This window comes from Amborella trichopoda, chromosome 9 (genome assembly GCF_054954075.1).
Source record: "Amborella trichopoda isolate Santa Cruz 75 chromosome 9, AtrichopodaSantaCruz75HAP2 v2.0, whole genome shotgun sequence".
NCBI lineage: Eukaryota > Viridiplantae > Streptophyta > Magnoliopsida > Amborellales > Amborellaceae > Amborella > Amborella trichopoda.
The window spans coordinates 45,577,426-45,602,560 of record NC_142344.1 but is presented as its reverse complement, the minus strand read 5'-3'; the positions used below and the strand labels follow the sequence as shown (position 1 = coordinate 45,602,560).

General features: G+C 37.0%; 2 protein-coding genes across 24 annotated transcripts in view; both read right to left on the bottom strand.

The window, feature by feature from the left end:
- Positions 1–1,737, bottom strand: part of MRL1 (Pentatricopeptide repeat (PPR) superfamily protein) — a 46,383-nt gene extending 44,646 nt beyond the window's left edge. For 12 of the 23 annotated variants that reach the window (XR_016041463.1, XR_016041466.1, XM_088848044.1 and 9 more), the window contains exons 1-2: positions 1,043–1,731; positions 16–916 (exon numbers count right to left, since the gene is read on the bottom strand). Coding sequence is in view for 11 of the 23 variants with exons in the window: in XM_088848044.1 (XP_088704170.1) it covers positions 16–916; positions 1,043–1,372 (1,231 nt within the window). In the remaining 12 variants the exon portion in view is untranslated. Of the gene's footprint in view, positions 1–15; positions 917–1,042 lie in introns of those variants that run through there. The other 11 variants (XR_016041464.1, XM_088848058.1, XM_088848045.1 and 8 more) reach the window with 9 other exon arrangements.
- A 4,839-nt stretch (positions 1,738–6,576) lies between these two features.
- On the bottom strand, positions 6,577–25,006 carry LOC18429883 (kish-A-like protein). Its single transcript, XM_011623510.3, has 5 exons — positions 24,651–25,006; positions 23,911–24,018; positions 23,670–23,776; positions 22,355–22,389; positions 6,577–6,769 (listed from the first exon to the last, which is right to left on the bottom strand). The coding sequence occupies exons 2-5, from the start codon at positions 23,911–23,913 to the stop codon at positions 6,702–6,704; spliced, it is 213 nt and encodes a 70-aa protein (XP_011621812.2). The 5' UTR covers positions 23,914–24,018; positions 24,651–25,006; the 3' UTR covers positions 6,577–6,701.
- Positions 25,007–25,135: the final 129 nt, after the last annotated feature.

Sequence of the window (25,135 nt, the reverse complement as noted above, 5' to 3'; positions counted from 1 at the left end):
AAATGCTGGGCATACGTTTGTTATTCATAACCTTCACGGCATGTCCCAGTTTGTTGTGGTTATGAGGCCTCTTAAATGACAGACACTCCTTTTTATTGTTGTCCATGTGGGAATTAGTAGTGCCAGGAGTTTGAGAACTTATTGCATTGTTATTCATAACCTTCGCAGCATGTCCCAGTTTGTTGTGGTTATGAGGCCTCTTAAATGACAGACACTCCTTGTTATTTTTGTCCATGTGGGAATAAATAGTGCCAGGAGTTTGAGAGCTTATTGAAAAAGACACACCATACTGACTTCTAGCGATTGCTTTAGGCTCCACAGCCAGCCCTTTACATTCCCCATTTTCACCAGAGACTAGAGTGCCAAAGGTTCTATTTGTTCCATATCTATGTTCATGATTAAGATGGACCACTACAGCTGCATGTGTACCCTTTAAGTTATCAAAGGAGCCCTTAAAATGTGATGCTTCCAGGGCCATGGATACCATGGGGTTAACATGAGCTTCCCCTTGAGATTCTTCATCCAATTGCCTTTTTGCGCAGATAAATCTTGAACTATCCAAGTCACAATAACCCTTTTCACCAAATTTCTTTGGCATAAGATCCAAGCTCATGACTTCAGCTGCTTTGGCATAAGAAGGGTTCCTAGCACTTGATCCCGCAGAATGAAAATTGGGTTTTTGTATTTCCTTTATTTTAACCATCTCTTGTATACCCCCTGTGTTTTGAATTCTTCGAAGATCAGGAGAGTGAAATCCCTTAAAATTAGAAGCAACGACTGTGCTAACATCAGAAGCAGCTGCTGCAGTGACAGCCATTTCCTTAGTGCATTCATCATACTCAATAAAGTTTACTTTTGGTATTGAGTGCTCAGTTTGGAGATTTTCTGGAGCCTCCATTGTAGTCTCAGTAATGACCTGCACATTATTTACTTAAGCACCACACCACAAGACATATCCGGATAAACCCAAGCGAAAAGAAACAAATGCATACGCATAAATAGGTACAGAAACAACGAAAGAGAAATGAACGAATTTCCTGACCTTCGAAGGCTTCTTATGCCTTTGATTTATGTAATTTAAGTAAAAGCGGATGGCAGCAACGACAGCAATTGCAATTGCGATAAGAGCAGAGGTCTCCATTAAAGCAGCTCGACAGATGAGGCCATGAGAGCGATGAGTCCGAAACCTTAAACCTAATGGCCTGAACTTTTTGCGAGAGCGGAGAGCAGGAGGTCTGAGAGAGTGGGCCAAGCCCAGGAGATCCACTCTGAAGGGGGTTTGAAAGGAGGAGAAAGACAAGTATTTCAAAGAAGAAGAAGAAGAAGGAGAGAATGGGAGCAATGGGGGTCTGGAGAGGAAGGTAACCTCCATGAAATGGTGAAGTTGATAAAGTTACAGAATGTGAGAAGTGGAGACGGCGGAGTGCGAAATGCAAGAGAGAGAAAAAGAAGGTATGCCTTGTGCGTGTAAGAGAGAGAGAGGAGAGAGAGAGAGAGAAAAAGTGAAGAGAGAGAGAGAGAGAAGTGTAGTATGTATGTACTGCGAGTGAGGGAGGGAGGGAGGGAGGTAGGGATAACGAGGCAACTGAAACCACTGGCGAGGAGGAGCTTGAAACCGTGGAGTGATTTCCGGATAGAGACCGCATGGTCTTGGAACTACATTTTGGAATCGGAACCAAATCAGCGAGTGTCGCATGGCAGTGTCCAGTCCTGCTTGCCGTGTCTACTTCTTGGCGTGAATTTAATGCACGTAGGACGCGTATTTTAAGTACTAATATTACGAAACTCTCACGTCGCATTCTCTACCACTAACGCCCATTATAATAAGTACGTCTTTTATAAGTTAAAAGTTTATTCAAAGCCGAGGCTCTAAACAATCAAATTAAGAGCCTACCTCAAATATTTCACTAGAAAATATTGTTTCGACGCTGAAATATCTTTAAATTTATAATCTCGACAACAAGATGCATGAACATGAGAAAAAAAATGGATTTCGAGTTTTGAAAATAGTGTATTTTATAATGTTTTTTGGACCGTCAATTTTTAAGATTTTCAAGTTTTCATAGATCAATTTATCTATACTATTTTTGAAGCTTTAAACTTTATAAGTAAAGATAAAAATATATTTTAAGGCTATCACAAAGATTTCTAATATTGAAACAACAATTCTCGATACTATTTGAAGGTAGGCTCTAATTTGATTGTTTAGATTAGAGCCTACCTTCAAATAGTATCGAGAATTGTTGTTTCTATACTAGAAATCTTTGTGAGAGTCATAAAATCTATTTTCATATTTAATTATCAAAGTTAAAGTTTCAAAAATAGTGTAGATCTAGCAAATCTATGAAAATTAGAAAATCTTGAAAATTGACGGTTCCAAAATGCGTTACAAGGTGCATTATTTCCATAACTTGAAATCTATTTTTTTCTCAAGTCATGCATCTTGATGTTGAGATGATCAATTTGAGGATATTTGAGCATCAAAACGTGAAATTTTTGAGGTCCAAGTACCGACCAGCACCATGATGTCCTAGAGCCACCTATGAGCCAGTGCAACGGTTCTTGAAGGCCCCCTGTGCACCAAGAGAAGGGGAAGATGGTCGCATTCCCGAAAGAATAAGCAGGAATCTCTACTTGATCCGTCACCCCTTAAATATGTCTTCCATTTTACTTTTAAATTTGAAGCCAACAGATACTATACTCCCTCCAGAGTTTTTTTGTCCATTTACTCCCTCGAGCAGGCCTTATCTAGGGTTAATTTCACAATTTCAATTTTTAGGATATAACCTCTTCAACTTATAGATTAAAATCAATAAGAAATTTCCTAATTGCACCATCCATGCAGTTGGAAAAATATAATGTTTCAAGATTAAATGGAAACTGTCGAAAAGATGAGATATAAGTGTTACAAAAATTCAATTTCCATTTTTGTTATTTTGAAAACAATTATCTATTTGATATTTAGGTGATTCCCAAAATTTCAGATTGAAAAAACCCTCCCAAGTAGGTAGTTTGGCCGAGGGAAAAGAAGTAAACTATGCTCCCAAGGAATAATCGTAACATGCCCAAATTTAAAATGTCAGAAGAATATATTTTTTATATGTTTTGAATTGATTCAGATGGCCCGAGAGATAACTTTAGTATTTAGCTGGGTTGTTATTGTCACGTATTTATTTATCCATTTAGATAACTGAGATAGGGAAGATGAATTATTGATTATAAAGTGAAATTAATGGACAACAAATACTCAAACAAGAGATATGTCTTCAGTACTGATACATATTCCATAAAAAAAAATTTAAAAATATTATTCAATAATATTGTTTTTTGAAAAACCTAAAAACTAGATTTTTTTAAAAAAAAAGTAGTGATTTTTTGAAAATTTTCAAGATTGAATCCAGCTAATTCTCCAATCTGAATAGCCGATCCACTGATGCGCCCGACTTTTTAGATGGATGATCTAGGTTACCGATCTGTTTTTCTTCTATTCTAAAAGAGAAAAATTTTCTGTCAATTTTTTTTTCCTTTTTAATATTGCTGTATTACGGACTTTTGTAACAAGAGCTAACATTTGTTTGGTTTAAGTTTGTAGTTATATAATCATGCTACCACTAAGAAACTTGAATTTATTAGATATTACTATACCCAACCATAAATTTTTAAAATATTTTATTTGTGAGAAAATATTTGTCCAAATGTTCATTCATAAAAGGGAGACTATTACTTTTTTCATAAAATTTTAATATATTTTAAATATTAATCCAATGTTCATTCACAAAAGGGAGATTATTACTTTTTCATGCTTGAGAAATTTGCCTCTGTCTTATATAGTTATGTATGACTGTTCTCTTTCCTGATTGTCCAAAAATGAGTGGTGTTGAGAAGAGTACAAGAGCAAATCAATGTCATCTAGAGGAATAATTAACCCTGCTCTCAATAAACTTTTCTGATGACGTCCTCTTATCCTTTATTTGTGATCATTTTCTTTTCAGCTGTTACATTTGTCGCTACTATCTTTATTCTCTATGTCTTCCTCTCTCTTATCTGAGAAAGAGAGAGCATTTGGGATGTGATATAGATTCTTTAAAAAATGTTCCATGTTTGCTGCAATTAATGATTCTTTAGTTAATACTTATTTATCTGATTAGTTTTCATTTTTATAGAAATAATTGTTTATATACAGCTGAGGCTCTGAACAATCAAAGTAAAACGTACCTTCAAATAGTGTCGAGAAATGTGGTTTCAATACTGGAAAATCTTTGTGATAGCCTTAAATTATATTTTATCTTTAATTATAAAATTCAAAGCTTCAAAAATAGAAAAGTTGACAATATTAAAAATTGATGGTCCAAAAATACGTTATAAGATGCATTATTTCCAAAACTTGAAACCGTTTTTTTTTCTCTCATGACCATGCATCTTGATGTCGAGATGATCAATTTGAAGATACTTGGGCATCAAAACAACCTCTTTTAATGAAATTTTTGAGGTGGGCTCTAACTTGATTGTTTAAAGCCTCAACTCTATATAAAATCAATGTTACAAATTGTGATGATACTTGCTTTTTATTGAATATGTAATTTATGGAGCAAATATTCTCGAGGTATTGCCAAACAATACAACCGAGGATCTTTGTCCTTACTAAATAAAATTTCAAAAATTTCATCATTAGTCAATCTCTGTCATTACTAAATAAAATTTCAAAAATTTCATCATTTGAAAAGGTTTATTTAAGAAGTCATAATGGGACATGTTTGGGACATGATTGTTTTACGTGAAAATATTTTTTGAAAAATATTCTCACTCCTAACCAGAATTCTTTATGAAAATATTTCTCTAAATATATTTTCATGCATACCAAAGCTGCCCATAAGACCAGAATTCTTTATGAAAATATTTCTCTAAATATATTTTCATGCGTACCAAAGCTACCCATAGAGACAAGGTGCACCTTAAAAATTGTTAGGAATTTGCAGTCCAACAAGCTTTCTATGCTTCCCCTACAACATAGAAACTCTATCCTCCCCGTTATCCAACCGTCCATTCTAAATGGAAAACTAAGATTGCCCCAATCACAATGTCACGCCTCAACACTATTTTATTTTTAATTTTTTTCTATAAACTATTTTGACACCAAATTTTGGACATTCATTCCGCTATTAATCTCGCACTAACAAAAATATAAAAAAGAAAATTCAATAAAATAAAATGACCAAAATACCCTTAAAAGTTTCAAGAGCTTTTTTTGTCATTATATTTTATCAAAAAATTATTTTTAATATTTTTTTTATAGGTGCACCCCAATGAGAAGATGACACGTACCAAATTTCATATTCATACAATTTGTGTAAAAAAAAAACTAAAAATAAAATACTTTGAGACGTCGGATCTAAGATCAAACGGTGAGTAGCTCTCTTGTGAGTAGCTCTCTTGATCAAAATTGGACAGCTGGATGATAAAGAAAAGATAAAACTTCTATGTTGTAGAGGAAGCATAGAAACCTTTATTTTCTTTTTTCTTTTTAAAATATCAACTTCTTGCCCCGGTTATGCGGATGAAGTTTTTCTAGGGCCTAGGATTTATAACAACAAAATAAAGTCTCACCTCAAATCCTCATCCCAAAAGCACTTTCGGCCTAAAAAATCTCCATGATGGCTCTACGATTAAGTTTCACACTGATAATAAAATTTGAAACTAAAAAAATGGCATAGATCTTGAAGATGTCTGAATACTTGTTTTTAAGGCTAATGAGGTGAGGCTTTACTTATTTTGATAGGACTGCAGCCCTATCAAACCCTTGTCCTTACGTTAGCATGAAGTTTCTACATAAGAAATTACAAGAATCTGGTTACGACTTAGGAGACACCAGTGACCATGCAAGGACAAAATTATGGTTTTACATTGGGAGTATCACCACTGGCACCAACTCCTAGGAACCAGTTAATTATATTGAAGGAATCCTCTTCTACCATAAATTCCTGGTTCATATCTCAAGCCATGCAGCAAGAATGCCCTAATTTCAACTTCTCTAGCCACAATATGACTTGCAAATCCTGAGTATTTGCTCCAACCCCTGCTGCACCTGGATTTCTCAAGGAGCTGCCATCTCACTTGCATCTTAAAATCCTCTGAATTGTAGCTCCCTCTCTCTTAATCCAATCAACCCTTTTTCATGGGCTAAATTCGTTTTTGCAAATCTCTCTTGACCCAATCAATCCTTTTTCATGGGTTAAATTCGTTTTCGCAAATCTCTCTCTCTCTGACCCCAATGATTCCTTTTTCATGGGCTCGATTTGTTGTCGCTAATGTATCTGCGTCTTGCCTTTCCACCTAGTCATTCTCTGTTTCTCCTCAATTTAGAAACAATAGGATTTAAAATTTGAGTAAGTTGGGTTTGATCCTGTATTTCACTTGGAAAGACTTCGTCTCCCACATTGAAGAGGTTCTTTAGGGACTCAACCTACCTTCTCTTGATTTGGAAAATATAGAGGTTGATCCAAATAAATCAACTTTGAAGAGGAAAAATGAAATTGTCTATAAAATTATTGGCCCCAAATTAAAAAGTAATGCATAAAATGATAAGCAATGTGATTTCATTATTTGTCCAAAAATAACATGAAGTACAATGCAGTAACTTTGCACCACGTGAATTGTACAAACGGAAGGAAAAATGCTACCACAGAGACCTCCTCAAGATAAGCTTAGAAAAAGATTATGGCGATCCCCATTATGAAGCACCCAGCAGATACCCAAGGGCTCAAACGTTCACCTGTTTGAAAACCAGGAAAACATCAAAACTTTGTCACCATGCAATACTTAGAATTATCACAAACAATATAAATAAATCTTCAGACAAATCGCATAAATTTTCAGCAAACGAGCTATAGCTTTCTAGCTAAATTTCCAGAAATCAAATCTTCCCTTCTTGTAGTAACTTAAATGCATACTCTCTTTTTCTCTTAACCAGGTAGACATAAAATCACTATATATTAGAATGAATCGTACTGTGATGTACTTTTCATCAATAGAGCACGTACTACTGAAATGTGTAAATTACTAGTGATGCAATTGACTCGTGTATTTTTGTTTTTGGTGGGGTAACATGATACTGGCATGATACAATATGAAAGTTGTTGTACAAGTGCACTTGAGTTATATAATGCATTTCCTTAATCAATCACCCCAAGCTGAAACTCTCATTTGGAGCAGTGAAAGATGGCAACTAATATGGTTGCATTGCTATTTGAAAAGTTTTTTTGTAAATAAATCTTCAATCAGGTTGTCAAATAGTTACGAACTCTGATGTTACTTCTAGTTGTTCAACCTTTTCTCTAATCAAGTAACAGTATATTTCAACCTTTTCTATAAACAAATCATGGTAAATTGCAAATAATCATAATGAAGTTTCTAGTGAATTTCTTTTTGCATTCTTGGGGTATGAAAGATTGGATTGGAGGGGAATCTAATAATACCTTAAGTATCGCAATATGGTCCAACTAAACCAACAAAATACCCAATTAAGTAGATGAAGAATCCAAGACTTCCCATGGGCATGTGTTTTACACAAGTTTGGTGTCCGCATTTTACTTCTTCACATCACGCATCTCCCATTCAATTCTCTCGTAGGAGACTCCAGGCCAATTAGCAAAATCCATTTATGTTCAACTATATGCCTAATACTTCAGGATTCAACAGCTCATCACTTACTGCCCTCTCAAAGCATCCAATGATTGTCATACTAACTTCTAAACAAAGCTCCCTAGGACTAAGAATGATGACTAGGCATGAACCGGTAAAGCTAATCAACAATCAATGTAATGCCTGTAGTCATAAAGGTCAAATAATTTGGACATCAACCGCGCTTTTATCGCAAACATGATCAGGCAGGATTCTCTCCCTTCTGTGTTCCTCTTCATCCCAGAAAAATAAATGACTTCACCTTGTCAAATCACTTTTTTTTTTTTTTTTTGGGAAGGGGGGGGGGGGGGGGGATGGGGCACACCAAGAGATTGTAATAAGTCATGTCTAATGCATCTTTGATGTCAGGGTTCCACTTTTTTTTATACTGTTAAGGATGGTTAATGAAGTACAAAGCAAGAAGTCACCAAGAGGAAGGAGTGACAAAAGAGAATTTAAAACCAAAATCAGGGGTCACAGCCCCAAAGATACAGTAGGCAATAAAAGACAAAATACAAAAGCGAGCCCCTTAGGCAAGTCAAGCGATTAGGGCGGGGGAGAAGAGCGGAGGCGGCTCCCTATTTTGCTAGCCCGTCAGCGACCTGGTTGGCCTCCTGCCAAAGATGAGTCCAAAAGACCGGCGTATCCCTACAAAGATCGAAGATAGCATAAAAAATGGTCTATAGCCTCCACGGGGGTTGGGCTTCTCCGGAAGCCCAAGAGATGGTGTTTTGCCAGGTCCCCTTCCACTCGGAGAGGGAGACCAAAGGAACAGTCAAAGCATTGCAGGCCTTCTAGGAGGGCCCTGGCCTCCGCCTCAGTAGAGTCGGCTACGCCTATAGAGAGGGAGTAGGAGAGGAGGGTGGATCCAAGGTCGTCCCGAAAAACTCCCGTTACTCCCCCGACTCCTGCCGGGTCGGGGTTACCTAATGGAGAGTCGTTGAAGTTGAGTTTGACAGCACCACTCTCTGGTGGTCTCCAGAGACCTGACTGAGGCACCCTGGCATGCCGGTGGTTGAGAATGTAGATCCAACTGGATAGAAAAGTAGACCCGGGTATGCCTTTAAAGAGTTTGTTGTTAGAGGCCTAGAAGATGACCGAGCCCCTAATGGAATCAATAAGTTCAGAGAGAGGAGCTGACTCCCCGTTGGAAAATAAGATTGTTAACGTTCTTTCCAAATAGTCCTTAATGTGGCACCCATTGTGGCTTTCCATAGCACCCCGGCTTTCGATGTGGGAGATAGGACGAAGAAGAGACGAGACTGGGGACGTTCGTGGGTGTAACCCAAGACCAACTGAAGAGAGATAGGTTGGATTGCCAGAGGGCTGCAACTATAGGGCAGTGAAAGAAAAGACATATGTTGGTCTCTTCGGCTTCCCATGCTCGCTTCATCTACTTAATTGGGAAGTCTTCATCTACTTAAGTAGATGAAGAATCCAATACCGATTGAAAATGGCAACAGGGAAGCTATCAGGTCTAGGGACACAATCTTGGCCCTGATCCCGACTGGCCTTTAAGATTTCAGATTCTACGAAGGATCTCTCAAGCCAAGAGGCTTGTGCTGTGGAGATAGAAGCAAAGGCCAAATCACCCAAGACAAGGGCTGGCCTATGGGGAGCACGGAAGAGGTGCTGGAAATAGTTGAGAATGGTGGAGGAAATGGCCACGGGGTCATCATGGATGACCCCTTGATGGGAGATAAGGACGATAGAGTTGTCCCCCCTTCAATTTGCTATTTTGTGGAAATAGGTGGTATTCCGGTCTCCACAATTGAACCACTTGACACGAGATCACTGTGCCCAGTAGAGTTTCTCTCTACGGTGAATAGTTTGTAGGTCAGATTAAGCTGAGTTCTAAAGAGGTTCTCAGCTGGGGATAAGGAGCGTGAGTCTTCCAGGAGCTCAAGATCGCAAATGGAGGCTAGAATGGAGGATTTGGAAGCAAAGACGTTCCCAGGTAGGTTGAGTCTCCAGTCCTTAGGGGAGGGGACTTCAGGAGGGATAGTTTTTTCAGCAGTCTAAACCCTATGCCAGAGTTCCACTCTTGGTTACTTTATCAAAGCTTCCTACGATAATATTGCCATCTCCTAGGAGCAAAATTAGCACAACCACCATGCTAGATCTCTCCTCTTTCTATTTTCAAGATTTCAATAAAATGTGGAATCTTTGGGTAAAAGTTCTAGTTGATCTTGAGCAATGTATCAAAGGATTTTAGAAGAGGATACCAACAAATCGAAGATTTCAAGTGACAAGGAGATTAAAACCTATAAATAGAAATTTCTTTTGAATTTGGATTTGAGTGTAGTTATCTTTTTTATTTTTTTATGTCATGAACTTGGGTCTTTGGATGTTAAGTACTTGTGTAAGTAATTTTAAACAAAAGGACTCTTCAATTTTGGAATTGGGTTTTGGCTATATGCTACAGTGCACTAGTTGCTAGATGTTAATTTATTTTTTTAAAGATTGGTGGTAGTTTGGTATAAATACATATTCTTCTGTGTTTTATTCAATTCAATGAATGGGATGGATCAATTCATTTCACATGTTAAAAACATTAGAGAAGTTTTTTAACTACTCAGCGGAGTCCGAGTCGGACTTGACCCCTGGCTGAGCCGAGTATCTAGGTAGAACTTGAGTATTTAAAAAATTAAAAATAATTAAAATTATATCTTTGTGGGATCAATGTAGAAAAATTATATATGTAATATAAATTTGTGGGATCAATGTATAAAAATAATATATGTTCTTTACATGTGTTTTACAATGATTTGTGAGTTTCTATTGCCTAATGCCCTATTTTTGTATTTTTTTTTCTTTTTTTGGATTTCATGAAATGTCTCCAACCATAAATAATGTTTTTCTAGATCCATGTTTTATATATTTTTTAGCTTATTTGGATTCCTTATGTTGTTTTTAGTTTTTTTTTCACTTTATTTTTTTTAAGTATACTCATAAAATGAGTATATCGGAGATGAGGATGTTGAGATGGATGAGTGGCAAGACAAGAAAGGATAGAATCCAAAATGAATTCATTCAGGAAAGTTTAGGTGTGGCGCCAATAAGGGATAAGATGAGAGAGAGTAAACTTGAGTGGGCTGGCCATGTGTGGCGTCGACCCAGTACAGCACTTGTAAGGAGATGCGAGTTAGTTCAAGTGGAAGGATTGAAAAAGGCAAGGCTACAGAAGGCATACAACGTAGAACATCTCATTGTAATCAGGCAATTCTATAAGCCCAATTTTTTGTGAACCTACTATAAATCTCTTGTAAGGCCAATTCTATAAGGCCACATTTTGTATAGGGTTTGTTGACAATTTTTTTACCGAGAGACCCGTCTAGAGGGTTCCCTCGGACTACCACACATCTGTATTTCAAATTCTCTCAGCAATACAAAAGTTAACCCCACTCAAAAACAAAAAAAGGCAAGGGATAGGCCCAAAAGGACATGGTTGGAAGTAATCTAAAAGATATGGGGACTTATGGCCTCACTGAGGGTATAGCCTTAAATAGAATAGAATAACGGACCAGGATTTGTATAGTCGACCCCAATTAAGTGGGACAAGGATATAATGATGATGATTTTTTTTAGTATTTTTAAATAAATAAATAAATTTTCAGGGCCTTTTGGGCTTATACATTACTCAGCTCGAGCAAAGGCCAAGACCGAGGCCCGATCTGAATCTAAAAGCATTGGTTTATAATAAAATGCTTCAATGTTCTGAAACCTTGAGCCTCAAACTCAGCCTAGGCCAGAGCCGAGTAACTCGGTTTTGTCCCACACGAGCCCAACAGAGTCCATAAAACCAAAAATAAAATGTAAAAAATTATGTTAAAAATAACTAAAAATGAACAAAAACCAACATAAGTCATAGAAATAATTAAAAGTCTAAAAGTTGAAAAACATATATAGAAGATGGATTATTAAAAATTGATTTATCTTTTAAGTATATCAAAAGATCAAAAAACAAAAAAATTAAAAATTAGAGCAAAAAGAAAAGGTAAAAAATCATCATAGAAAACATAAAAATCATACAAGAACATATTTTTACATTATATACAGTCTTTTATCACAAAATTATTGATTTTTTCAAGAATTTTTAACAAGGTCAAGTTGGGCAATAAAACTTGCCTCGGCAAGGTGCCAAGGCAGAGTTACTTGGACAAGTGTAAGTGGACTCTCCGAACACTGCAATATAGAGTACATAGTAGATATAGAAATGTCTCTGCCATTCTTTACCACATTAACAATGTCTTAAACAACGGATATATTAGAAAAATTCTAAATCAAAATGACTACTATCATATAATTCACTTAGATTTTTTTTGTATTCTCATATTTTAATGATTATTTAAATTTATCGACCACACTGGAAGTGATGCAACTGCAGAGGCATATAGCGCATCAAGTTCGCTTCCAGAATTCGATAGCCCTAATATTATTCACATTTACATCAACCACAAACACAGTGTTCATCATAAATATTTTGACAATTTTAGATCGAGACTTTTTAAGGATAAGATGGGAACTTAAAAAATCAAAACTCTTTTGTGTAAGTTGTAGCACATGTACAATATTATCCCTCTCACAAGGCATAAAACAAACGGACAATATCATTATGACCCTTGAAAATCCCACTTATTTCATGGTAAAAACTCCAACTTTTATCCTTATCAAGTGGCATTAAGAAGTTTACAAATATTTCATTCCACCCCGTCCAAATGTCCCTATAGTCCTTTTTTCTTTTAAAAGAAAATTATCGATAACCCCCTTGGACCCTCCTTTTTAGGCATGCCCCCCCCCCCCCCCCCCCCCCCCCCCCCCCCCCCCCCCCCCCCCCCCCTTTTCTCTTTCTTTTAATCCACATTTCTTTGTTTTGTTATCACGCTCCCACTTTCTCTCAACACATTTTGGGATCCAAAGCCAATTAGACACATTTTTTGTTGGACCAACACATTTTGGGGATCAGAAGCCAGTCCAGCACATTTAGTGCGGGACTAGAACATTTTGGGGATTAGAAGCCGCCTGGCACATTTCCTGCCAGACCGGTATATTCTGTGCCAGACCAACTTAATTAGGGCATTTGAGGACCACATCACTACTCAAATCACGATGGGTCCCCTATCTCAAAAGTATGGGACCACTTCTAAGACCCATGTCCAACTATTATTAAAAAAGTATAATTCTTTCAAAATGAAGGAAACAGATTCAATGACCGAGCATGTCAACAAAATGACGGTGCTCGCCAAAAACCTTGCTGCAGTTGGGAATCTAGTTCCTGACCATACGCAAGAGTCCATTGTCCTCAACAATCTCCCTCCATCTTGGGAGCCTTTTGTGATTGCCTTGAACCATTCTGGACATGGCATCACCATGCTAAATCTTCTCATGCCCCTCAACATTGAAGATGAGAGAAGAATGAGGAAGAAGTCAAATGAACTTGACTTTGCTCAAAGTTCCTCTTCTCAAAACCATAAAAAACCTAACAACAATAAAAAATAAAAAATAAAAGGTCTAAGGGAAAGGGACGAAATTTTAAAAATCAAAAGAAGGCTGATAGGACATATTTTTATTATAAGAAACTTAGTCACATCAAGTTTAATTGTCTTAAGATGAAAAATAAAAATAGGAAACAGAAAACAACAGTGCTCGAAATAATAATAATAATAATAATAATAATAAATAAAATAACGGACTTGATCTGCATAGTCTTAGAATCATTAGATATCGACCATGACCTAAAGACTTGCTCGACTCAGCCTCCACTAGACATGTTTCTAGGACCAATGACGGATTCACAGAGTTGAGGGAGATCGCAACCGGTAGCCAATGGATTTATATAGGAAATGATACATATTATGATGTACCTGGTGTTGGTACTTATAAGCTATGTCTACCTGAAGGAACAAATCTCCTACTTTTTGATATTTTGTATGGCGCAATTTGATTTATGTTCTTAGGCTAGACGAAAAAAGATATGAAATAAGGTTAAGGCCTGGTCGGGTTACTACTAGTAAACATTCTCAAGCATTGGTGTATGGTAGTAAAGATGATAACTTGTACCAATTGAATATTAATTAAAATTCATCTTATTATGGTTATATTAATGCTTCCTTTCATGCTTATGTATATGTGGATGATTCATATTTATGGTATTTAAGATTAGGACATATAAATAAAAACAAAATGAACAAAATGTTTGAAAGAGGCTTGCTCCCCAACTTAGCCGAAATTGTGTTAAAAACATGCGAACCTCATAGTCTGGGAAAGTAATTAAGAATTTTTTTCCTAAAGAAAAAAAAATCTAATGAACTACTTAATATTGTTCACTCAGATGTATGTGGACCATTAAATGTAAAAACACCATATAGGTTTGGAATATTTCATAACATTCAAAGATGATCATTCTCATTATGGGTATGTATATATAATTGATAAAAAATCATATGCATTAAAAACACTTAAAAAATATAAAGCCGAGGTGGAAAACTAGCTAGCAAGATATTGCAAAATTCTCAGAAAATATGGGATTGGTGAACACTGCTCCGACTTATTTATCAAGTTTTACAAAGAGCATGGGGTAATTCACTTAACTACCATACCATCTATGTTGGGTTTATGTGGCCATTAAAGGCCTTATGAGAGCTTGTATTCAAATAGTTGTTATAGTGGCACATAAATTCAATGGGAGTATGGTCCCTTGAGGACCAAAATAAGTAAATGTTATTTGCCGATACTCAGACTTGACTTGATATGCTAGGCCAGTCGAGTTGGAAAACCCTAATTACTTGGGCATGGAACAAAACCGATGAGGGTTTGCAGGGTAATCCTTTGATAAAGATGGAGTTGCCTACGAGAGTTAGTCAAGGGACTGTGTGACCTTTGTGTATTATGGTAGGCTTCTTGAAACAAGGGCCAAAACCTCATCACTGAACCATCACACGGCATATGTACATATGATAGCCGTATAAGGAAAGCGAGTCAACATTGAGGGTGAAGCATGTACATGTACAAGAGATTACCCCTCTACACTATAGAATTGTGGTTGCATCACACTATAGAATTGTGGTTGCATCGGGTCCGTGTGACCTTGGACTCATATCTAGGGCAGAACTTGTAATCTATAAACTGGGACTATGCCCCTTGCCTATTAGCTGACTTTGGTAGCCCAATCATGAACCCCTACAGTGGTTTGTGGGTCATGGGCACTATCAGGTCAGTTTGAGAAAGCAAGTGTGAATTATAGTCCACAGTAGAAAATAGAGTGCTTGACCAATATTATAATTCCTTGACCTAGTTGAATCCAATTCCCACCAAAATTATTTGAAACTAATTATTTTGATGTTAAATGATTTTTAGATTGATTATTTGAATTTTTATGAGTCCCTAGATATTTTATTTTACAAAATGGATTTATAAATTAAGAGATATTTAATTTTTCGTATTTTAATATCAAAGAGAAATAAAGTTTATTTTCGATACTGTAAAAATCATTTTATGAATTTTATTGTTCACTAATTATATGGGGGCCCATCATGAACTATGGGCCCACCATAAAATATATCTCATGGGAAAATTGTATGAGGGCCCATATGAGGCCCTCATACAATTAATTAAGGTGGCACGCGCCACCCACTATTGAATGACACTTCATGCCACTAAGGCTTGCAAATTAAGTTGAAACAATATGGTATCATTTGAAATTTAGGAAGATTGATTTCAATCAATATATCATGTATAAGAAGATTATGGAAAATTATGGTATGATTAATAATATTTTCTATATTTCATTAGTTGATGGGATTGGGTTTAGAAAGTAGAAGGATGAGGTTCTAACACCTTCTTTTGAATCATAATGGCTGATCTAAAGAATTGATGGTTCAGATTTCTTACCCCACAAGTCTCTTATGATCAATGGCCTGGATATGATCTCACTAAGAATGGCTAACCCTAAGGAAACTCTAACCCCTTAGAAACTCTACAAATAGGGGCCCTCTCTCCCATAATTCTACACGTCTCTCATCTCTCTCTACTCTCTCTCCTAGGGTGGCAGCCACCCCCTAGAGTTCTTCTGTTCTCTCTCTCTCATCTAAGATCTCTCTCATCTCTCTTAGATTAGTAAGAATAGGGAATACGCCCCAATATAGACTCAAGAGGGGGCACGCAACTCTCACATAGGTTGTCTAAGGCATTGTAGCCTTGACTTGCTCCATAGATGTTCCATGCTCTCATATTGTGAAGGGGTGAAGCCCTAGCTTTCACCTACTATGTAGATCTGAGATAGATCATTGATCCCATGTGCCATTAGAGGAGGAGACCTAGTGAGGGGTGTACTAAGTTTAATTGAGGTAATCTTCCAGCGTCTTTACTTTGTGCTTTACGGTCTATTTATTTCTTATGCTTTTTTATTCTCATCAGCATTATGTTGGTTTTATTTATTGAATAGAAGCAGTTGTAATTAGTGGCAACAAGTGAGAACTTCTTTTGGTTATTTATTCGTTTATTTCGAGAGAATTTTATTGTACTTGGACCTTTGTAAGTGTTCTAGTCAATGATAAAAAGAAAATTTAAAAACTATAAACATCATGCTAGATTACCTTGTCTAACTTTCAATATACAACACAACAAAATGGTATAGCTAAAAGAAGAAATAGAACTCTAATGGACATGGTTAGGTCCATGATGAGCCACTCAGATTCATCACCTCATTTTTGGGGTAAGGCTCTTAATCGTGTTCCAACTAAAGCCATAGACTTAACCACTTAAGAATTTTGGACTAGTAAGAAACCAGACCTTAGTGTTTTGAAAGTTTGGGGCTCTTGGGCATATGTGCTTATATCACCACAAAATAAAGATAAATTACAAAGAAAAATTATCAAATGCTCCTTTATAGGTTATTTAGAAAATTCTAAGGGCAACATGTTTTATAACCATGATACTAGACCCTTAATAGAGAGTCGTGATGCACATTTTTTAAAAATGTAGATGATGAACGTACTTTAAATAAGCCAATTGGCTAACACAAAATTGATAAAGATAAGGGTCTCGAAGACCCTATTACTCAGGATAGAAAACTCATTGGTTGCAAATGGGTCTTAAAGAAAAAGCTTAATGCAAATAGATCTATAAAAAAGTATAAAGCTAGATTGGTAGATGAGGGGTTTAATCAAAAGAAGGGTATAGGTTATGTAGAGACCTATTCTCCAATAGCCAAATTTACATTGATTAGGATAATCTTGCATTAGTTGCCTATTGTGATTTAGAATTAGGGAGTAGGCATGAGTACCACTTGAAAGCCGGGCCAATTAAGGTATCAACGAATTGCCTTAGAAACAACAATCATCATTAGCTGACTCTTCGCAAGCAGAAGCAAAATGTGTTATGTGCTGCTGAGGGGAGCCAGTCCCATCATATAAGGGCAGCCTTCCTCTTTGCTAATTAGGGGGAAAAGGGATGTGATCAATGTGAGGAGGGTAGGGCCTCTTATACAATTCCAGCCCCACAGAGCTCGCGACTTGATTTCCCTTCAAGACTTCTCCATCATGGCCTAGACATCATCGATTGTGTATGTCATTTAAGGATCGGTTGGGGGTAGGGGTACAGGCAAAGGTCCCATGGGGAGTATTCGAGTGTGAGACATATGTCTTTCTAGTGTAACCCCAGATCCTTGACCCCGAGAGTAGGCACCATTGTTCGCTGTTAATGCCTTTTGCAAGCTTTCAATAATAACATCTTTCTCTTTAATTTGGTCCAATGCTTGCCGGCACATAAGGCTCAACTGGATGATCTATTCTTCTTAATTATCAGGTATTTGATTGACCATCAACATATTTGTTGTATAAGTGAAAAACTCTTTTAGAGTTTCCTCATGTGATGAACAGTCATTCACTGTGGATAGAGGGGATGGTGGTGCCTCTTGTAATTTTGAAGCTGCTAGCGCTCCAGATAAACTTCGAGTGACAATTGGATCACATGGGGGTGGTTTAGAAGCAACCTTCTTTTTCCCCTTCTTAATTTTTTCCGTGAATTCAGGCTAAGCCTTAGATTCTGTTTCTCTCAAGGCTGAGGAAGGTTCATCTTCATGCACCTGGACCAGGTGGCAAGTCGCATTGTCTGATCCTTGGGCTAATGACTATAAGAACTAAAAAGGGGTTCATCTCATGGAGTGATTTTTGTTGCTTTGGTTTGCCCACCCTCATGGACCCCCCGAGCGTGGCTGCTTAGCTAGAACCGAGATCACACGCTCCCAAAGGCGCACTTGCCAAAAATCTGAGTTCAAAATGACCACTTGGTACCGACGAGAGGCACACTGGTATAGCTCAAACAATTCAAAGGAAGATTGGTGTTGTAGGCTCAAAGGTATGCCCCCATTTCTTTTGGCCGGATCCCGAGATGGCTTGGGTGAGTGGCTTTAAAAACTTGGGGAATGATGCTGCCTCTCGAAGTCTGGCCATGTGATCACGACAACATCCTGAGAGATATTATCTGGCCATTCTTTTTTTAGAGTACAAGGATTCTATGGGCTTTATTGAGGTTTTAGGGCAAGCTTGACTGAAATTGGGTTATAGGCATGGGTATAGGTATAGGTTTATGGGAAGGTAGATTTAAGTACCCCTTTATCGAAAACGACACATGTGGGAAGTCACCAAGCCACCTCCTAACGTTTGGAGGACTGAAATAGAGTTCAGGGTCAATTCTCCAGCAGATCGGCTACCCAAACTACGCCCAATAAGGCCACCCATAGTGAGCCTAGCATGGCTGCCACGCTGGGAATAGCATTGTTGCCCACACTGTGGATAGTGTGGGTGCCCATGCTGGGATCAGTGTGGCTACCCACGATATGTTACCCACACTAAAACCAGTGTGGCTACCCATCACTAGGGTCAGCGTGGTTACCACACAAGAACCAGTGTGAGTATCACACTGGGGAAGACTGTACCATGTTAGCCTGAGTGTGAGTGCAGGAGACAGAGAGGATCGGGCGGCCGCATGGCCCCCGACACATGCCAATTTGAGGGAGACAAGATAGACACAACCAGGATGAAAAGCCTGGGGTCCATAAGGTTGTAAGTTTGGCATGAACAAACTCGGGCCCTTAAGTCAAGCAGGACCTGAGAAAGTCTGGTCTAAGGTGGAGCGGTCCCCAATAGTGAAGGATACAAAACTAGGTTTACTATAGAGTGCCGATGGGTTTGGAGCCGTGGTTGGGTTAAATTGCCAAAAAGGGGGATCAGATTTTTGCACCCCTTCATATTTGTAAATTAGTGTCAAACTCCATCCTGACACAAGGACTCACCCATGTCCTACAAAAAACCACTCATAACTGTTAGGACTGAGGTGGTTTGATGAATTGTTAGCCCACAACTGAAACAACATGTCACAGGATCTTGTTGACTTGGCCAAGTCCGAGTTGGACTCGATGAGTGCAAGAACACCGGCTCCAACAAACCTCAAATAATAATTAAAATAAGTGTTCTGTGGGTCAGAGGATTCACTAGCCCGCACAATCACAAATGTCCATCTTTAAGATGAACATCCATAATTAAAGATTTCAATCCAATGGATAGGAAAATATTCTAATAAAAATGTTTTAAAAATCATCATATGCATTTTGAATACACTGTGTTGGGGTGTATTAGAACCGTAGACCATCCATTCTAAGAATTAATAAAATCTCAAAAGCTTTTAGATTAGGTAGAGGTCCATGCTTTTTAAGTTGACAGACTTTTTACGCTTTTGCCCCTTCTCTTCTTCAACGGTTCAACCCTTTTTCTCTCTTGTCCTCCATTTCCAGCCCATTTTCTCTCTCTTTGCCCTCTGCCTTGAAAAAGAACTCCCATTTCTCCCTTTCACCTCTACATACCTTTCAAATCCTTCTATTTTCATAATCCGCCACACCCCATTTTCATCATCCACTATGCTTAATAACAATGGAAGAGCGAGAGAGAGAGGAGATAAAAGAGAGAAAAAGAGAAGGATAGAGAGAGAGGAAAGAGATTGATAAGAGTGACGTCAAAGAGATATAAAGGGAGAGAGTGAGTGTGGTGCCTCTAGATAGGGCAGATCAGGATGCGCTTGGTTGGTCTTCCCTGTGAACTTGAGAATAATTAAGAGGGGGGAGAGCTCATCAATGAATTAACAGGTTTACTTGTTGAAGAGGACACAATCATTATATGATGATTAATTTCAATCAAAATGCTGCTGAAATCGTCTCAGTATCAGCAGCAGCAGAAGAACCTGGTGTTTGATTTGTTTGATCAATTTTGATCATAACTTTAATCAAAACTTCTTCCTGAAATCTTGTTGATATTGTTTATAAAAGATATTGAGAACATCATCTTCCAAAGACTTATTTAGATGGAATTAAACCTAAAACAAGCTGCTGTTTAGACAAGTATGAGAAACCAGTAAGAAACTGGTTATGAAATATTAATGAAATTTTCAGTGAATTTTCACTGAGACTTTTGTGTCAAAACATGATCAAATTAATGTTGATGACAGAGGGATATAGAGCGAGAGAGGGGAGGGAGCAATGGGTGGGGAGAGCGAGAGGGAGAGAGGAAGGGAGGAGGGAGGAGAGATAGGTAGATAGAGAAGAGAGGGGCCCTGGGTTTTCTGACAGGTAGAGAGAGAGGAGATAAAAATGAGTTGCAAGAGAGAGAGAGAGAGAGGAGAGGAGAGAAAAACAGGGTGGATAGAGAAGAGAGGAGCCGGGGTGGGCGTCTATGACAGGTAAAGAGAGGAATATTACTACTTTGCATAGTAGAGCTTCCAGGGGATAGGGCTAAAGGAATTCTTTTAAAGTAAAGGGCAAAAAAAAATTTATACACCACAACGCGGCGTATCTTTAATACATAGGGCCATTCCATATAATAATAATATCATTTAGAAAAAACAAGTGAGAAACCCTATCCAACACTTAAGCCAGATTATGGATAAATCCTTCTATTGTTACTGAATTGATTAATTACTATAGCAAAAATGAATGGGAAGCAATAACACTGATCCACTAATTCCAATTCTCCAAAGTCTTATCCATTTTAAGAGAGAGAGGCTCATTCCATATGAACCTTCACATGATCAATCTCCAGTGTTCGCAAAATCAAACCGGAACGGTTAACCGGACATGGGCCAAGAAGAGATTTAACCAGCCCAACCGGTAAACCGGCTGATTCAACCGCTCTAACTGGGCAAGTCCCGAACAATAAAAAAAAAAGTTAAAAAATGAAAAAGATACGAAAAAAACCTACTAACATATGAAAAACATATAAAGAATGTGATTAAAAAAAAACACACTCAAATGAAGTTGAAAATTGATGAAAAAATGGATTTTAACGAGTCGATTTGTGCCTAGGTTATTTTTAAAAATTTCTAGAAAAAGATAGGAAAATATAAAAGTGAGTATCAATGACCAAATTGTTTTTTAATCTTTACCATAATGTAAAGAATATTTAAATAGAGTTAGAAAATCGAATTGACCAACTCTTTTTTTTAAAGAAAATGATCTTTTTTAAAAAAATGAAGAAAAAATTATTTCATATATAATATAGGCCCTTATTTTTATCAACTAAGTAGTAAATGCCATATTGGTTGGTCTAGTTGTATAAAAAGTAAATGATCTTTTTTAAAAAAAGAAAATGATCTTTTTTATAAAAAAAATGATCTTTTCTTTAAAGAAAATGAAGAAAAAATGATGTTATATTAAACATAGGCCCTTATTTTTGTCAACTAAGTAGTAAATAGCATATTGGTTAGTGGGTAAAGGACTTCATTAAAAAATAACGTTGAATGGCATATTGGTTAGTGAGTAAAGGACTTCAGTAAAAAAGAACGTTGGCGGCGGGATTCGAACCCTGATTCAAGTTAAAACTAATCATCAAAACTAACCAATACACCATTCTAATGTATTTGATATAAATTTGAAGTACTATTCTATTTAAAGTTTAAAAAACTGGTTGATCACCAAAATTGGAACCGGCTAACCGGCCGGTTAGCGGTTAGATCGGCTGGTATTGCGAATACTGTCAGTCTCACACTCTGCTATTAAAATAATTACTGGAAAGTACAAGTTTTAAGTGCCAAAGAAACCCAACTTAAACAATCTCTTCACTAAGCAATCTTCTAATTATCGTGTCCACTATCCAACATCAATCGACTGTGAATAACACATAAAGGAGTGGTCCTTTCTGCAGAAATAGAAATTTTCTTTTATGATCTATCGTAAAAGTAATAGTTTCACCAAATTAAGGTTAATTTTCAGTTAAAATTAACAAGTGAAAAGTACCTTAAAAGAGCATTGGTCAAACAGAAAAATGAACAATGCTTGTTATTGCATATAAAATGACAACAATCAAAAGCTGATTCTTACTATCTCTCAAATAATCACGGAATAGATACATCTACGTACACAAGCGCAAACTATGCCTGTCAGAAGCGCTGAAGATGTCATAACTAAACAAACAATAAATTCAACCTATCACATACATACAACTCTAAACATGTTTTTTCCACTAGATTGCAAACATCCATGACCATTATTCATAGTACCTCATTCTTTCTACAAGATTATTGGGTAGAATACGCATGGCAGCAAGCAAAGAGTACTAACTGTAATATCATAAAATATGCGGCACAAATTAAAATCCAAAATCCTATCTAACATTAGAAGGTTAGATCATACCTATTCTAGCAGCCTTCCAAAAGAAACCTCGAAACCTGCCATAAGAAGTGAAATTCAAATAGAAGCCCTCTTTATTCAGATCCAGCAAATAAAAAATTACTTAATAAGTAGAGGTTTGCTCCTCGAGCATTAGATTAGGCCTGATACACCATGCTGGCAAGTGCATAAAAGTCACAACCTCTTTTATTTAAGATAGTAAAAGTTACCAACTTGTAGGCATACAATAGTGTTCAAACATTTTTCAGGTACTTTGAGGCAGTTGGGCCAGGACTTTTGATTCAACGCATGGAGATTTTATAGAAAGTGTTTCTTGTTTCTTTAGACAAGATTGATGGAAGTTTGCAGAAATTAGATTAATTTTTGCACATTCTAGATACACTTCTTCTTTTTGTATAGCATTTTTTTTTTTTTTGAGGAATGGTTAACTTTTCTTTGTTATAGTTTCCCTTCTAAGGAATCGACAAAGACAATAAAAAATAATGCAGATTCAACCTACTCCTTTCATGATTAAAAAATAAATATACTAATAAAATTATTTAACAGTACGACCAACGTGATCTATTTCAAATGCATTCCCAATGGAGGACAAGAAGTGTACCAAATTCTGAGATGGATCAGGAAACAAAATGTAAACAGCACAAATGTGCACTCCATTGAGTTACTTGCAGGAAACTCAGTTTGTAATCCTCTCAGACAGAAATGCAAGCATTGGCAAAAGCTTTTGGAAATTGCAACATAATGCTTCCATTGGCCGAGTTCTAGAATCAAGTCCAAATACAAAATCAGGGCCCTGGTTTCAAGTCATATCCCATCCAAAGCCTCTTGGGTATTCAAGTTGATTCTCCTAATACTCGTAAATCAACAACGTAATAAGTTTTCCTGATTGTATTGAAAAATATACTAATCTTACAAGTATATATGGTTTTTTTTTGTGGCAAACATTCACTCTTATGAGTATTATATAAAGGTGATGATCTTGATAGGTTTTCCTTCATTGGGTCCTTAAATTCTTCACAGAGATGAGTGTTAAAGGTGATGATTGAAAATCTAACCATCAAATAAAACAAAAGACGACAGTAAAGAGTCAATTATAAGAAGACTCACAATCTTATTTACAGCGAGGATTAGTTAAAAGGAAGACATACACAATCCCAACTCAAAATGGAACAAATTACCAAATTTACTTGGAGAAGAAAAAATAAAGAAGGAGAAGAGCCATGACAAGATTTGAAAATAATATGGAAACTAGCAAAAGACTACATCAGAGTATGAATCATTAAATCAAAGCAAAAATTGAGAGAGATAAAAAAAGTACCCAATTTTGCGATCAAGGAGCGCAGGGAATATCATCTTGACATAGGTACAGGTGCATATGAAGAGAAGAATCAATGACAGAAATGATTGGAAATTGAAGAGAGCTGACTGCAAAACAGAAAGAGCGAGAGATTAAATATTATCACTTCCATAAATAATATCTCTTCCATATTGCTAATCTTGCTGAAATACAATGAGCTACAAAAAATAAAGGCAATAAGAATCAAACGAAGGGCTCTCACCATTTCAGAAACCCTTAGCAAAAGGAATTACTCGGACTCTCTTTTCCCTGCAACCTTACAGACAGAGAGAGAGCGTGATTGTCTCCAATAGCGATCAGGTAAGCCAACCTTAGATAGAGACAAAGAGATCATCAGGTATGAAATCCCACAACCTGAGAGAGGGCGAGAGAGAGGTCTTCTAACCTAGAGAGTGAGGTGATTTGAAGGTGTTGATAGTGAAGAGAGTGGGGTGATTTGAAGGTGTTGATATTGAAAAGATACGCCTTGGTACCTAAAAACTTAAAAAGAGAGGAAGAGGGAAAACTCTATTTATTTTTTTTGGGTTAAATAGATCAGTTGGAGTTTGCTTAAGAGAAAACTGACAAGAAAGTAGGGGAAAAAAAAAACCATTTTTTGTTGAAATAAAGTAAGCCCTAATTTGTTCCCTTGAATGCAAACCCTAACTAAAAATAAATCAAATTACAAGATCATCAGAACAATACTCCTGAGCACGAATTCAACACAAAAAAAAAGAATGAGACAATCACTGTAAGACTGAAACTCATTTGCCCTGAATCTTATCTCACTGTCTCAACTAATTTTCCCTAAATTTTATCTTATAATGGCACCATTTTCTCTCTTTCTCTCTCTACAAAACATGAAAATTTCCAAATATCGAATCAAAAAAACCATAAAAAAAATCTGGGACTGTGCTACCATGAGATGGAGCACATCAAAATACTGCCAAAAAATCCTCCTACCTGGCAAATGGGTGCCCTAAATTGTTCTTGTGAAGAATATAAGTACGCTATGATTCGTCAGCATTTGCAGCTGTTTCAGAAGAGAGAGCGAAAAAGAAGGGTTCTGCCGCGAGTGCTCTAGAGAGAGAGAGAGTGAGAGAGAGGAATATTGGACATAACGGTAGAGAGAGAGAGAGGAATATTGGACATAACGGTAGAGAGAGAGAGAGGAATATTAGAGATAACGGTAGAGAGAGAGAGAGAGAGAGGGAGATAGAGGGAGAATTTGTTTCAGGTCTGATTATGGAGGGAGGGAGAAATGAAGAGGGAGAGAGACCAACTCTTTTTGGGCTCTAAAGCAACACAATATTGGTGATAACCTTCCATCACTGAGTTGAACGGTGATTACATGTCCAGTCCGTACAAATCGAATTACTAACTTTTTAGAGGGACAGTTCACAACAAATCACCGTTTAAACTTAAACGAACGGTGCACATGGGTACTG

Excerpts from the sequence above, each read along its gene's own strand:
- LOC18429883 (XM_011623510.3), bottom strand. Across the intron at positions 22,390-23,669 it reads CTCCTTGATCGCAAAATTGG|GTTTCGAGGTTTCTTTTGGA; the intron begins GTACTTTTTTTA and ends TTCTTATGGCAG. Across the intron at positions 6,770-22,354 it reads TTGGAAGGCTGCTAGAATAG|GTGAACGTTTGAGCCCTTGG; the intron begins GTATGATCTAAC and ends GTTTTCAAACAG.